Source organism: Dreissena polymorpha, chromosome 5, assembly GCF_020536995.1.
Source record: "Dreissena polymorpha isolate Duluth1 chromosome 5, UMN_Dpol_1.0, whole genome shotgun sequence".
NCBI classification, from domain to species: domain Eukaryota; kingdom Metazoa; phylum Mollusca; class Bivalvia; order Myida; family Dreissenidae; genus Dreissena; species Dreissena polymorpha.
Window position 1 is genome coordinate 21,719,600 of NC_068359.1, and position 13,017 is coordinate 21,732,616.

General features: G+C 36.0%; 1 protein-coding gene across 1 annotated transcript in view; it reads left to right on the top strand.

The window, feature by feature from the left end:
- Window positions 1-7,742: 7,742 nt before the first annotated feature.
- LOC127831872 (myeloid differentiation primary response protein MyD88-like) overlaps window positions 7,743-13,017 on the top strand; it is a 38,335-nt gene continuing 33,060 nt past the window's right edge. The window contains exons 1-2 of the mRNA XM_052356945.1: window positions 7,743-8,153; window positions 12,216-12,348. Of these exons, the coding sequence (XP_052212905.1) occupies window positions 7,944-8,153; window positions 12,216-12,348 (343 nt within the window). The 5' untranslated portion in view covers window positions 7,743-7,943. The remainder of the gene's footprint in view (window positions 8,154-12,215; window positions 12,349-13,017) is intronic.

Genomic DNA, 13,017 nt, shown 5'->3' on the forward strand with positions numbered 1-13,017 from the left:
AGAGGAAAATCGTTAAATTATCCAACCACAATGTTTGCCGTACTCGGTCAGCACGTCTGGAAATCGTTCCTGAACGCCTGGATAGGCTGCGCTTATTTACAAGTTTGCTATTTTGAATTCAATTTTGTATCGAAAAGCATTGTGCTAAAATGTGCCATTTACAAGTCGCAACGAGGTTTTTAATGACCCTCGTCATGCGAAAATGGGTCTTATTCCATATGCGCCCATCATATATATCGCCCACTCAGCCTGCGCATCTCTCAGTCTGGTCAGGAGATACATAATAAGACCATAACACATTTAGTGATTTTATAGCGAACAGCATCGCCTCTGACCAGACTACTCAAATGCACATGTTTGGTTAAAGATTCGCTGGCCAAAACGCATAATACCCAGTTTCGCATGACGCGGATATGAAGGTGTAATTTAAATGTTCGGAAAGAAAACTGCGTTTAAATCAAATATTAATATACGATATGTTTCGATCGTGAAAAAAAAAAAATCATAATAAGGCATGTGAGGACACATATGATGTGCACTCCCGGAGAAATTTGTATCTACTTACACTAATGTGTGGTTTGTCAATGATAACACACATTTCATGCGGTGAATATTCGACTTAAAAGTGAAAAAAAACATACAATAGTAAAAGTTTTGTTTTCAATTTATTTATTTAGAAACATACATTGCAAACTTTATTTCAAAGTCAGCAATTACGCCGACTACATTTTTAAAAGATATTTCTCGTTATATTTAGGTTTTTTTTATATTCGATTTAAGCGAGTTAAAAGCTTTTTTAAGGATGTCTATAGTATACCTGTAGCAATTGGTAAACTTATGTTCAACGTTTTATAAATCGAGAACTGTGAATGTAAACAAGCTTAACCTTCCACTATTGCGTTGTTAGCACCCGTAAATACAAATGATCGCCGCTATCTGTTGAGAACAAAAGAACGTTTCCCAGAAATATCAAAATTAACCCCGCTGTAGAAGCATGAACGAGGTTACAAAACATATAACTCTTGTTATATTTAATTTGTTTTTTATATTCGGTTGTAGCGATTATGAAGCATTTTTGTTGTTGTCTATCGTATCCCTGAAGTTGTTGTTGAAAAGCCTCAGACTATGAATGACCTGTACAACGTCATTAAGACGCAGCAGATAGTGGACTATTTTAATCATTCATGAACAATCTCTTCCGCGACACGCATAATACAAACATTGTTAATCGATTCTTTTCTATATAAGCTCCGTTCAAAAATATACGCGAACAACTAAAACCACACTGGGTGGCAGATGAAAGTCTGGTCATTAAACACAATTGATGATACCACCATGTCTTCTCTTTCTGGTGGTCATTTGGTTGAGTAATTAACCGCCAATGTACCTAACTTTTGCTTCAATTAGATATGTTAAATATTGTAAAAATGTAAAGTCCACTCATGTCGAATATAGATTATCAGAATCTGTATACCGTAAAGATACTAGCCCGTTAAATTAAAAAAAAAGTATTTAATAACTTGAAAATTTACGTGTAAACATTTAACGTATTTACCGGTATCGGGTTATTAAAACTACATCATTCCTTATGAAGATTGAATGTTACGGCAATTCACGAACGACATTGTAAAATACAAGAAATTCTATTTGACAACAACGAGGGTTGTTGTTTTGCACATGTCGGTCAGTCCGTCGGTCGTTCCGTCCACCAAATGGTTTCCGGATGATAAATTAAGAACGCTTAGGCCTAGGATCAGGAAAGTTTATAGGTAAATTGATCATGACTGGCAAATGACCCCTATTGATTTTCAGGTCTCTAGGTCAAAGGTCAAGGTCACAGTGACCTGAAGCAGTAAAATGGATTCCGGATGATAAATCAAGAACGCTTAATCCTGGGATCTAGAAAGTTCAAAGGGACATTGGTCATGCCTTTCAGATGACCCCTATTTAATTTCAGTACTCTATGTAAAAGGTCAAGGTCACAGTGACTTGAAACAGTAAATGGTTTGCGGATGATAACGCACGAATGCTTACGGTTAGGATCAGGAAAGTTCATGGGGACATTGGTCATGACCGACAGATGACTCTTATCGATTTTCAGGACTAGGTCAAAGTTCAAGGTCACAGTGACCTAAAGCAGTAAAATGGTTTCCGGATGATAACTCAAGAACGCTTAGATCTGGTGTCAGGAAAGTTCATAGGGACATTGGTCATGACCGGCAGATGACCCCTATTGATTTTCATGTCACTAGGTCAAAGTTCAAGGTCACAATGACTCGAAGCAGTAAAATGGTTTCTATCTCTATCTCAATACTCTAACGTATTCACACAATGACTGCCACTACAACTGAAAGCCCATTTTGGTGGGTGTAATGGTCAGCGATGCATGCATGATAAGCCTCGCCTCAGCCAATAGAAGCTGGCGGTATTTTATATGCTTGTATTCCATTCAGTTAGTTGCGCTTTGATAGCTGTTGTAAATAAACGTGTGTAAAATCTATCCCTCTTTGGGTCTTGTGTTTTAAACCATCCTATTAAGGTTCTAGAAATTAATAATCGTGAATTAAGCAACATTACAGGGGGCATGCGTGATTTACAAACAGTTCTTGTTGTAATTCATTTTTTCTCTTCTTCAATCAATACGGCGAAGGCTTTATTTTTTTTGGTCAAATTGTTTGTGTTTTAGTCTTCAGACCATCTTTACTTTGATGCTAATGACTAACGCGTGTTTTTTTTTGTAAAGATGAAAATAAATGTAGTAATATACTATATTTGCACTAAATAGGAAATATTATTTAGGTGTTAGGTTTTTTCGGAATCTCTTTTTGATTTATTGACCAAACACTTGCCGTCATCCATGTGTAATCCATGTACTCGTACAGTAACCGTGTTTCGAACCTCACAAGCTTTCGAACTTATTTATATTTTCCGTTTACCGCGTATGCGCGAGCGTTTACGCGTCATCAATCTGTGTGTACTGGTGCCACGTGATCATGGTAAATCACATGCCGATAGGTTACACCACAGTAAATTGTCGTTAGTGTGCAGTTCAACATGATAGCTGATCCACTTTGCAAAAATTGACAGTAGAGAAACATTTCTTTTTTCTCTCTCCTCTTTTCTGGTAGCAATGTTTCAGGTGTTTCCACAAAAAAGTGTATTTAAACACAAAGGATACTCACCATCAGCTATGATGAATGCATACAAAATGGTAATAGAAACTGATGCACCAGTAAAAACTGCTGCTAGACAGTACGGTACCACACAACACCCTAAGAGATAGAGTTAAAGGCTGTGTAGATCCGCAGACTTTCATGACAGGACAGGGTCCATTATTCTCCACTGAAGAGGAAGCAAAACTTGTCAGCCATGTTAAATGTATGGCAAACCTTGGGTATGGTTTCGCAATAAGTGAGGTTGTAGCCAAGGCAACTGACTGCAGTGTTCTTGAAGAAGCGAACACATGACAACCCATTCCAAGTGGTTTAATGGTTTCAGACGACGTTGGTCTGAAAAAAGATAGTACAAACTACAGCCCTGAGTCAGTGTAGAGCAAAATCCACAACTGAGCAGGCAGTAAACTCATACTTAGACAATCTAGAAACTGTCATTAAGAACAATTATCTACACAATAAGCCAAAATGTATATACAATATTGATGAAAAAGGTGTACAAACTGAACACTCTCCCCCATATGTTGTAAGTGGCAAGGCATGTGTCCCAGCCATAACATAATCAAGGTTAGGAATCACTACAATCATTGGTGGTGGCAATGCGTTAGGAACACATATTCTAACATTTTTTTTTATTCAAGGGGCAGCGTATGAATGAAGACTTGTGTGTCCCTTGTGATCACTAAATGGGCACCTTGTGACGTCAATGGCTGCAAACATTGGACACATCTCATATATTGCTGCAAGCAGCGAGTCATTCGGCGTAATGACATATTCATCTGCCTTTGTCATGGCCAATCAAGCACTGAAGAATAAAAGCATCAGTATAAATATGATTTGTTTAAGTAGTTAAATGTTTAAAGTTATTAACTGTTTCAAGTTTTATTGTTTTGGACCAACAGTTATGAACTATACTGTTATTGTGTACATGGTTCGAAAGCAGGTGCTCTAAGAAGGCGACCATATTGGATTTTTTGTGAAAGGGTGGCGGAAACTACCTAGTATATTTCAAAGTTATGATTGGGGATATGCATACTTAAATCCATTCAGGTATGTAGCAAATATTATATTTTTTGAAGGCATTGTTTATTTCGTTGTTATTGTTATAAAAACTATTATTTGATTGCATCTTATATTTAGGGGTTCGAAAGCCGGTTCGTCCACGCTACTGTAATAAGTGCTTTTGCCCACAAGTGCCTTGCGCATGTGTACAAATTCGGAATCAAAACAGTAACAATGAACTTTTCTATTAGGATTTTGGACAGCTGAGTTTTTGAAGCCGCTCTGCTGGGCTGCTAACTTTACGCAGCCCAAGCTGCTTAATATCTGGACTGCTGACACCACGAACCTCCGTTAACGAAATCATGCCATCTTATCATAGTAAAAATAGGCACAAATATCATGCGGACAGAAAATATTTCTGAAAAAAAGCATCAAGAAAAAAGCTAGCCTTGTTGTCCGATGGAAAAGATGAATTAAAGATAGAAAGAGATATCCGAAAACATTTTAACCAATGATGCTACAAATAAAAATCGATTCTATAATCGCTATTAAGAAAAAGTGATAATGACCTGTAAGGACATGTATTCCCTTAGTGCATCCGATTCTGTGCTGTGTACTATAAGGCGTTTAGCGATAATCGTTTGAGAAAGAATTTTTGGTACGTTAGCGCAGTTGTTCACTTGGTCCTCAGGATTGACTCATTACAGCAGAACAAACCAACATTAACCATATGGTTTATAAATATTAAAGCATTTTGAATTTATAGCTCGATACTATGTATATACTTTCAATACAATGTTTAAAATATATCTTTATTTAAAAAAATAAACAAGAGATAACGCTTTTAAAATATACGTATTCCTGAACTTCGATATTCATTTATATCGAATGAATTGCGACATAGGCGACATAGAGCAGCCAAAATAAAAGCAACTACGGAGAAGTTAAGTTCGAACAAGAGTACTACGTGTTACAACGGACATAGTATTGTCCTTTTCTTTGTTGTTACAACTTTTTAAGTAGTCGATTACGTAAGTGACAACTATTGATATGCGTTACATTTGTTGGCACTGCCAGGTTATCAATATCTATCTTACTAATATGCTGTGGTCGAAGTCCTCCCCAATACATGGACTGTTTTTTGTTTTTTTTTATTGGTGGTTATATTTCAACGTATATCATTATACATTATGAGAGCTGATAACTTAAATGTTAACAAGACGATTCTGTCGATGTATCTCATTTATGCGTATTTTATCTTGATCATTAATTTACAATGTAAACTATAATACGTTTATATTCAAGTAACTCAGTAGGTTTTATGTAAATTAATATTTCTGTAAGTTTTGGTTCTTTTAAGTCTTTTGTTTGCGAAGCAGCTATATCTTACACAGAAAAGAACAATGCACGCTATCAGGAAGCCGATAGGCTAGCTTCTAAAGAATATCGCCGGACAAGACATCCGAGGATCATGAGTTTATATTCCTAAACCGTCCATATAATATTTGCACGGATTTGTCTAAAAGCATTTATTACAGTCATTTAGCTCCTACCTTTGATTCAAAAAGGGCAGTTGTCAGTTTATACTAAGCATGAGCTTACCCCTTTACCACTCAGAGACGCACTTTGACGCATTTGAAGTCTCTTAAAAATCAAATTAAATTAAAGACCTTTCTTACTAGATTGAATATTTAAATGCATCATTTCCAACCCTACTGATGAGCAGCAAACAGCATAAATCCTGAACAGTCTGCAAGTTATCCACAGGTTGTTCTGGTTTTATGCTGTTTGCACATAACCATATTCATTTTGCCTCTGAGTGGGAAAGGTTAATACTGGTAAACCTGCTGATGTAGGAAAAGTGTGTGTAGGTTCACTCTGACCGCCGTGACATGAGTGAAATAGTTTTGTTTGAAACCGCGTGAAGTAGGTTTAACCCCTTCCCCCCCAAACCCGCCTCCAATACACCCCGCTGCTGGCAGGCTTTTGATAAATATGATTATAAAGTTATATTATGAGAAAAATGTGTTAATCATATCCTGTATGTCTTAAAGGTTGTAAAGAATGATATTTTATACCGCGATATTTTATGAAGTCATCAACCACTTTGTTTGTAAACCTTATAATTTTATTATAAGGGAATCGTTCAGATCGATTTTCGGATATTTGAAGAATGTCATTAAATTAATCTACTAACAAAACTGTTCTATTTTGAATAGTTTTGAATATTTATAAAAACATGAAGAATGATATGGTAGTTTAAACGCTATGTTGCAAATACACGCTTTTTAAAATAACATATGAAAAGCGTTACAAACAGCTGGTAATATTTTTTCCGAATTCGATTGATGATCATAAATATAGAGAATACTAGGTCGGTGCCGAATAAAGCAAAGTTTATTTTGCGAGGCTTAGAAAATCTGAACCACGAGCCTTGGCGAGTGGTTCAGATTTTCGGGCCGAGCAAGATAAACTTTGCTTTATTCGGCACCGACCTAGTATTCGATTTATCCCATCAATTTTCTTAGTCGTAAATTATTTCTTTAAAAATATAATAGGAAAATCCAACTAGACGGAAAATCCCAAAGACATTTTAAGCAAACATTGTTTCATTATTTTAATCGTGTCGAGCATCATACACTACAAAAAGATCAGTAACTAACCTGTTTTTCTGTTTATCATACCTCTACGTCCCCAATTTTTAAGAAATAATAAAAAAAGACACTGCATCTTTAGCGTGAAACAACATGCATTGTGTCGTATGACGTGTTAATAATGACGTCACGAGTACGCGCACTTAATATTTGTAAATAATGTTTATTTGCTTTTTGAGTTGCATTATGTGTTAAAAATATATTACATCTTGGTATCAAATTGTTTGTTTTGTTGAATCTGATTCGATTTTACTAAAAATGATTACTTTATAGTTGATTCCGAGTAATATGAACATTCTTCGCCGCGCGTGACAGCTATATTTCAGCACTGCTGAAATAGAGGAAAATTTATTCCACAGTGGTTTATTTCGACAATGCACGTCTGATGATGGGATAAAAACTAGTATATATATGTTTAACATTTCTTAGACAGGAGTGGCATTTCGCTTCTCTCAATATAGAGCAAACGTTATGTTTTAAATCTATGAGAACTTTCTTCGAAAACGATCATTTGGCCAAACTGTTAACACGTGCTGTATGCGTTTCTATGCTGCCATACAAACGCGTTTGTGAGGTTTTTTAAAACAAAACTATACAATTCAGAGTTATGACGAGCAAATCAATTAAGTTAAGCTTTAATCTTATACACAACGCCATAAAATTACCCTGCACAAAAGGACACGTATTTGCTTAATCGTTTAATTGATCCCAATATAACGCAACGTTATGTCGCCATACAGTGTTAAACTTTAATAATGTACAGTATAGAGCGGGTATCAGAATAAGTTTATCGAAAAATCAATCGCTACTTAATGTTTAACTTATCTCGTTGTACAACGTGTTGAGTCAAGCAAATCATTAATACAATAGCATAAATATAGGTAAAAAATTGCCTAGTATTCGTATGTTTAACTTTACGTATCCAATAACAGAATAATGTTAACAGATGTGTATGATTACTGATTCAGTGAATATTAAACGTGTCTGCATATATATTCTTAAAAAATAGTGGATATTTATTTAATTACTGTAATATCTTAATTACTAACCACAAAGTAAACATAATTTTATAATAGATAAGTTATTTTTACAATTTCGTGGTCTAAGAAGAGAAATGGCCACTTCAGCAAATCAGGAATATGACGGGGTTCCTTTAAGTGCGCTTCGGAAAGAGACACGACTAAAGCTGTCAAAGTATCTAGATAGAAAAGGCATGCGGTTGAAGGTTGAAATCGACAATATTCCTACGGACATTTTTGATGACTTCACTGGTCTCGCCAAACAGGCAGGTCAAGAAGACTTTATTGATACCGTCAAATGTCAGGTAGGCAATACTCAACTTGCATTAGTAGTGTTTAATCTGTTACCATAACTGTATACATTTATGAATTCTTGTCGCATAACATTGCAACATCGTTATTTTCAATGATTTTACAATCAATTATATGCATAGTGAATACTTAGTTCACATGTCGAAACCGTCATTGAAACACTAGATTAAGTATTGCAATAAAAGTTTGGTATAATATATTTAAATTCCCTGGCATATTTACAAGTTATCGGACGCAGTCACAAACGATATATAAAAAAAAGACGTGAGTGGGTACATCAACATGTATAACATCGGCGCTTCGATGTACGCTAAACGATAGCTACCGGTCACGTGACAAAGTATCGACAAGCTATTTACCAATACGGTCCCGATTCATATCCGTCTGATCTAGAGTCCGTGATTCTACAGAACAGTTACAATGGATGATTTTCAACATTTCTTTAGGTGCAGCATTGCTATGGGTTATGATTGAAATTAATTGCTCATTGCCATGTTTCCATCGCCATTTCGTCGGTTTCATATAATTTGTAATCTCCTTCCACTCTATGAGATAATAGTATAAGCATTTGCTATGTAATGTTGGGGAAGTCGTTCCGTTGTTCGTACACTAGGTTATTTAACCCCTTGGTTAACGCTAACCGCCGGTTAAAGTTATCCAAGCTGGGTAACTAACCAGGCAGGATCAATGTGTTGCTGGAAATATTAACACAGGCTGGATAACTATCCATGTTGGGTAAATTTATCCACTGGTTAACTTAAACACAGATCACATAATCCATTGTAAGAGTAAAATTGCCGACATGTCGTCAAGCTATAAATAGGATTTCATATTCTGGGAAAAAGATTTAATAATATTATAAAATCGTTAATTTTAGATCAGTTATATTCAATCCATTACATGTTTATAGATCAATGAAACAACTATGTATTTTCTGTGTTGTATTTGACATTTGTCGTGATTCTGTAAATAAATTGCGAATGAAAACGTTTATAATTAACCATTAACGCGATCATGAGCGTAAAGAAAACGAATTATTTCGAACCTGCCATTTGTAAACGTTATAGCGAGCATGGTATATAATCATTGAACGCTTTGTCGATCTTTCGATATTTCCGCCATTTGAATTACAAACTCTATCAACATTTTCATTTGAACCGATATCGACTCCGCATTTCATCGCCATTTAACACAACATTCAAAGAATGTTGGCGATTCTTACGTGGATTACGATACAAATAACATTCGGCCATTTTGTTTGTTTACATGGATACATTATAACCAACCTTTAGACCAGGGTTAAACTTATCCAGACAAAACGCTGGATAATTTTAACTTACAGTATGCAACAGCACTTAACCAAAAAAATTAACCCTTGGTTAAATGTATCCGACGTTTATGCCAGGGTTAAAATTTACCCAGGTTTCGAACAACTGGGTCCAGTGACAAATGTTTCGGCAGTAGCCACTTTCCTTGTGAAAAGATTATGCCGCAGTGATTCTAAGAAATCATCTAAGCAATCATTAGACTTGGCATAAAAAGATCCACTATCAAGTATTTTCCAAGATTTCAGACGTGGTTTGAAGGAGCAATGAACTAGCACATGACTTCATGACAGGAACAGGTTTCGCTAATGTCCGAAAGACTGATTTTATTCCAATGCCGAAATCCTTGAAATTCAATCACAGCTCGAGTTAGCAAATCTGTACCCTCGCCTACCCATGTTGTGATGGTATGACGGGATCGTTCCATTGTTGCTTTTACAACCTTTTGAGTCAGGGCTGTGCAGATGAGAGCAATCATGCCTGCCTTGTTTTTTATCGCAAGTCAAAAATGCATCTTTTTGCATGAGCATTATGTTTCTTTGGTAAACCTTGCAATAGGGTTCACGTGTTTTCATCGTCCCTGGTGTATGTGTAGAAGGACAGTCTCCGTAGCCATTGAACACCACTGTCGTTTGTCCGAAATGCTTTATAGTAAAATAGACATGGCTACTGCGATATTTGATTTGCCATTTTTCCATGGTAAACAATGTAGCAATGAGCCACCATCAAGCATTTAACAACCTATTTCAGGAATGCAGTTCATCACAGCTTCACTTGATACGTCTGCAGCATGATCTCTAATAGCCTGAGCTATCTGATGCATATCTGCTTAACGAAGTATGTTCGTGGCTTCAAAGAGGGTAGGGGGAGATGGGGGCTCAGCTTATACGACAATACGTCGTCAATGGAAACGGAAATGCTAGAACAGAAGGGCAGAAGCAATGGCGTGGTTATACGCATTCTTTGCACCGGAGCTTTTCCCAAGAGTTTTGCTCTGTCTTTTCTCTTGAATGTTTAATTTAAGGTCGACTTTCCTATGGTATCTAGAATGATCTTTTCCCAACCGCCTCAAATGCATGAACATTCACATCTGACCCAGCCACTATCCAATTGTCAATATTTCTCAGGAGGATCAGCTGTTAAGGGTGAGCAGGGTGTAATCTTTGTCTGCATTTTCTCGAGATCAGAAGCATCTCTTTGACTCGCGCATTAGTTGAAACTTTATGTGGAGAACGTGTGGTATACGTAAGGTCTGTGAAAAAGTGCCTCGCACTATTGCACCCGGTTGTAATAAATGCAGAAAGGTTCTAAAGGTTTTGCATTTTTCTCGGTCGTCCCGTTGTCTTGACTAATTCACGCAACGGCGGAGAACTGGAAAATCTACTGGCAATGCTCGATGTGTTCGTTATATAAAGTAACTCTGAAACATGTCTTAAAGCATCAGCATTCCATTCAACTACACTACTGCTTGAGTAGTATTTACATCTCTGCAAGTATTTAAGCTTCACTCGCTACCGGTTGAAATCATTAACTCGGGTCACTTAAATTTCTTTGACTACGGCAGGCGCAGATTTCGAATTTTAAGAATCATTTAATCTACTTCGACATTGCGCAAAACAAACACAACATATGACTACAATTTATCAAAGTTAAACCAACCCGCCGAGAGCGGTGGCACTGGTGTTTTGATGTTTGTCTTTATTTATGTCGTTTCCACCACTGAGGAAGTAGAGGAAACGAATAAGTAAGTCGAGGTAACGACTTAACCAACCAAACAACAAGAAAGGACATTTCTTCCTATTTGAAATGCCTAAGTAAATAATGGGAACGAGATAAACAAATCGTGGAAACGAAATAATCAAATAATCACAATACAATCGCTATTCTGTCCGATTTATGTGCGAAATATGTCATTCCACCTCGTGCCAGTAATTTTTTAAACCTGATTTTATATTGATATGTCATAGCCGGGGGTCAGTTGTCTCGATTCCGTTAGTAACTATGTCATAGAAACGAATAAGCTACCCCAACCCAACTAGTTATAAAGTCGTTCTTCGACTTATATATGTCGATTAAATGAGCAGCTACTAAGTCTTAACCATGACTTGCCTACTCGTTTCCGTGACTAACGTTGTCGTTCCAATGACTTACTAACTTATTCCCACGAAAGGTTTATGTAGTTCCCACTGTAAGTCGTGGGAGTCGTGACATAAATGCCACGATTTCTGAGAGAAAGACAGGTTTTTATAAGCTCTGTGGTAAGTTCTTTTCCCGGCTCGAACAATTTTAATGCAGGGAAACAATTAAGGGACATCACTTTACGATAGTAATCTCGAAATCGAAACATGTGTTCGATTTACTATACTAAAGACTTACAATATTCCCCAATTTCATAAATGTTCTAAATTATCATCATCAAATATATATTCATGTGTTACTGTTCTTGAAACTGTGTTTTAAAACAAAGGCCTGCTTCGCCTTCGTAATATGTATATACATGTATATAAGGGCCATTAAAATATATAACAACACGTTATTAAAAACAAATGTTTTACGAACTTATAAAATCCCGGTATTCCATTTTAATTTTTAAAAGATGTTTCAGTTTATCTTAGTTTATAGTATCGTCATGCAATATCGTTCTTATCATATACCACAGCTATATCTGAGTTACTTCGAAGAGGATTTTTTTCATGTAAGCCCTTATTGCATATAAAAATATTTTTGTAGAATCAAGAACAAAGTCCGACTGGGAGGTTATTTGACCGATTGAATGATTGCGGCTACACAATTGAAACTTTCTTGGGTTATCTGCTGGTTATGAAACGTTATGACGTAATTAAAGACTGCATAAAACTAATAGGTAAGCAACATTATATTAATACCATGTATTAAATTTTAACTCGCACATGTAACGAAACACTACAAAAGGTGAATATATTAATGTTTTATTTTGTTTTATTGTACTCTAAATTCGTGACGAAATGGGCCACATTTATATAACGTTTATCTTTTGACATCAAGGTATATAAAAGAAGTAATGTATTTAGAAACGAAAATCAGCGATGAAATGAATTGTGGTGCGAATTTTGTTTTCAATGTAAAGAACAGGCGGACACATTTATATATAACATAAATTTGAGTGTATCGATCATGTAAATCAAATGTCATGGTTGCATATGAAAAGTAGTTGTTTTCAATATTTTAAAAGAGTCTATTGTTAAAGAATAAAAACATGTACACGAACTGGAAAAGTTATATTGACCATGCAATCGTAAAAGGGGCCTTTTCACAGATTTTGGCATTTTTTAACTTATTCATTAAATGCTTTATATTGATAAATGAAAACATTGGATCGTAAAGGCCTAGTAAAAAATCAAGAATAAAATTTAAAAAAGGAAAAGAACATTGCCCGGAGCAGGTTTCGAACCAGTGACCCCTGGAGTCCTGCCAGAGTCCTGAAGTAAAAACGCTTTAGCCTACTGAGCTATTCCGCCGAGTACACATACTTGACGTATTTTATACCTTATAT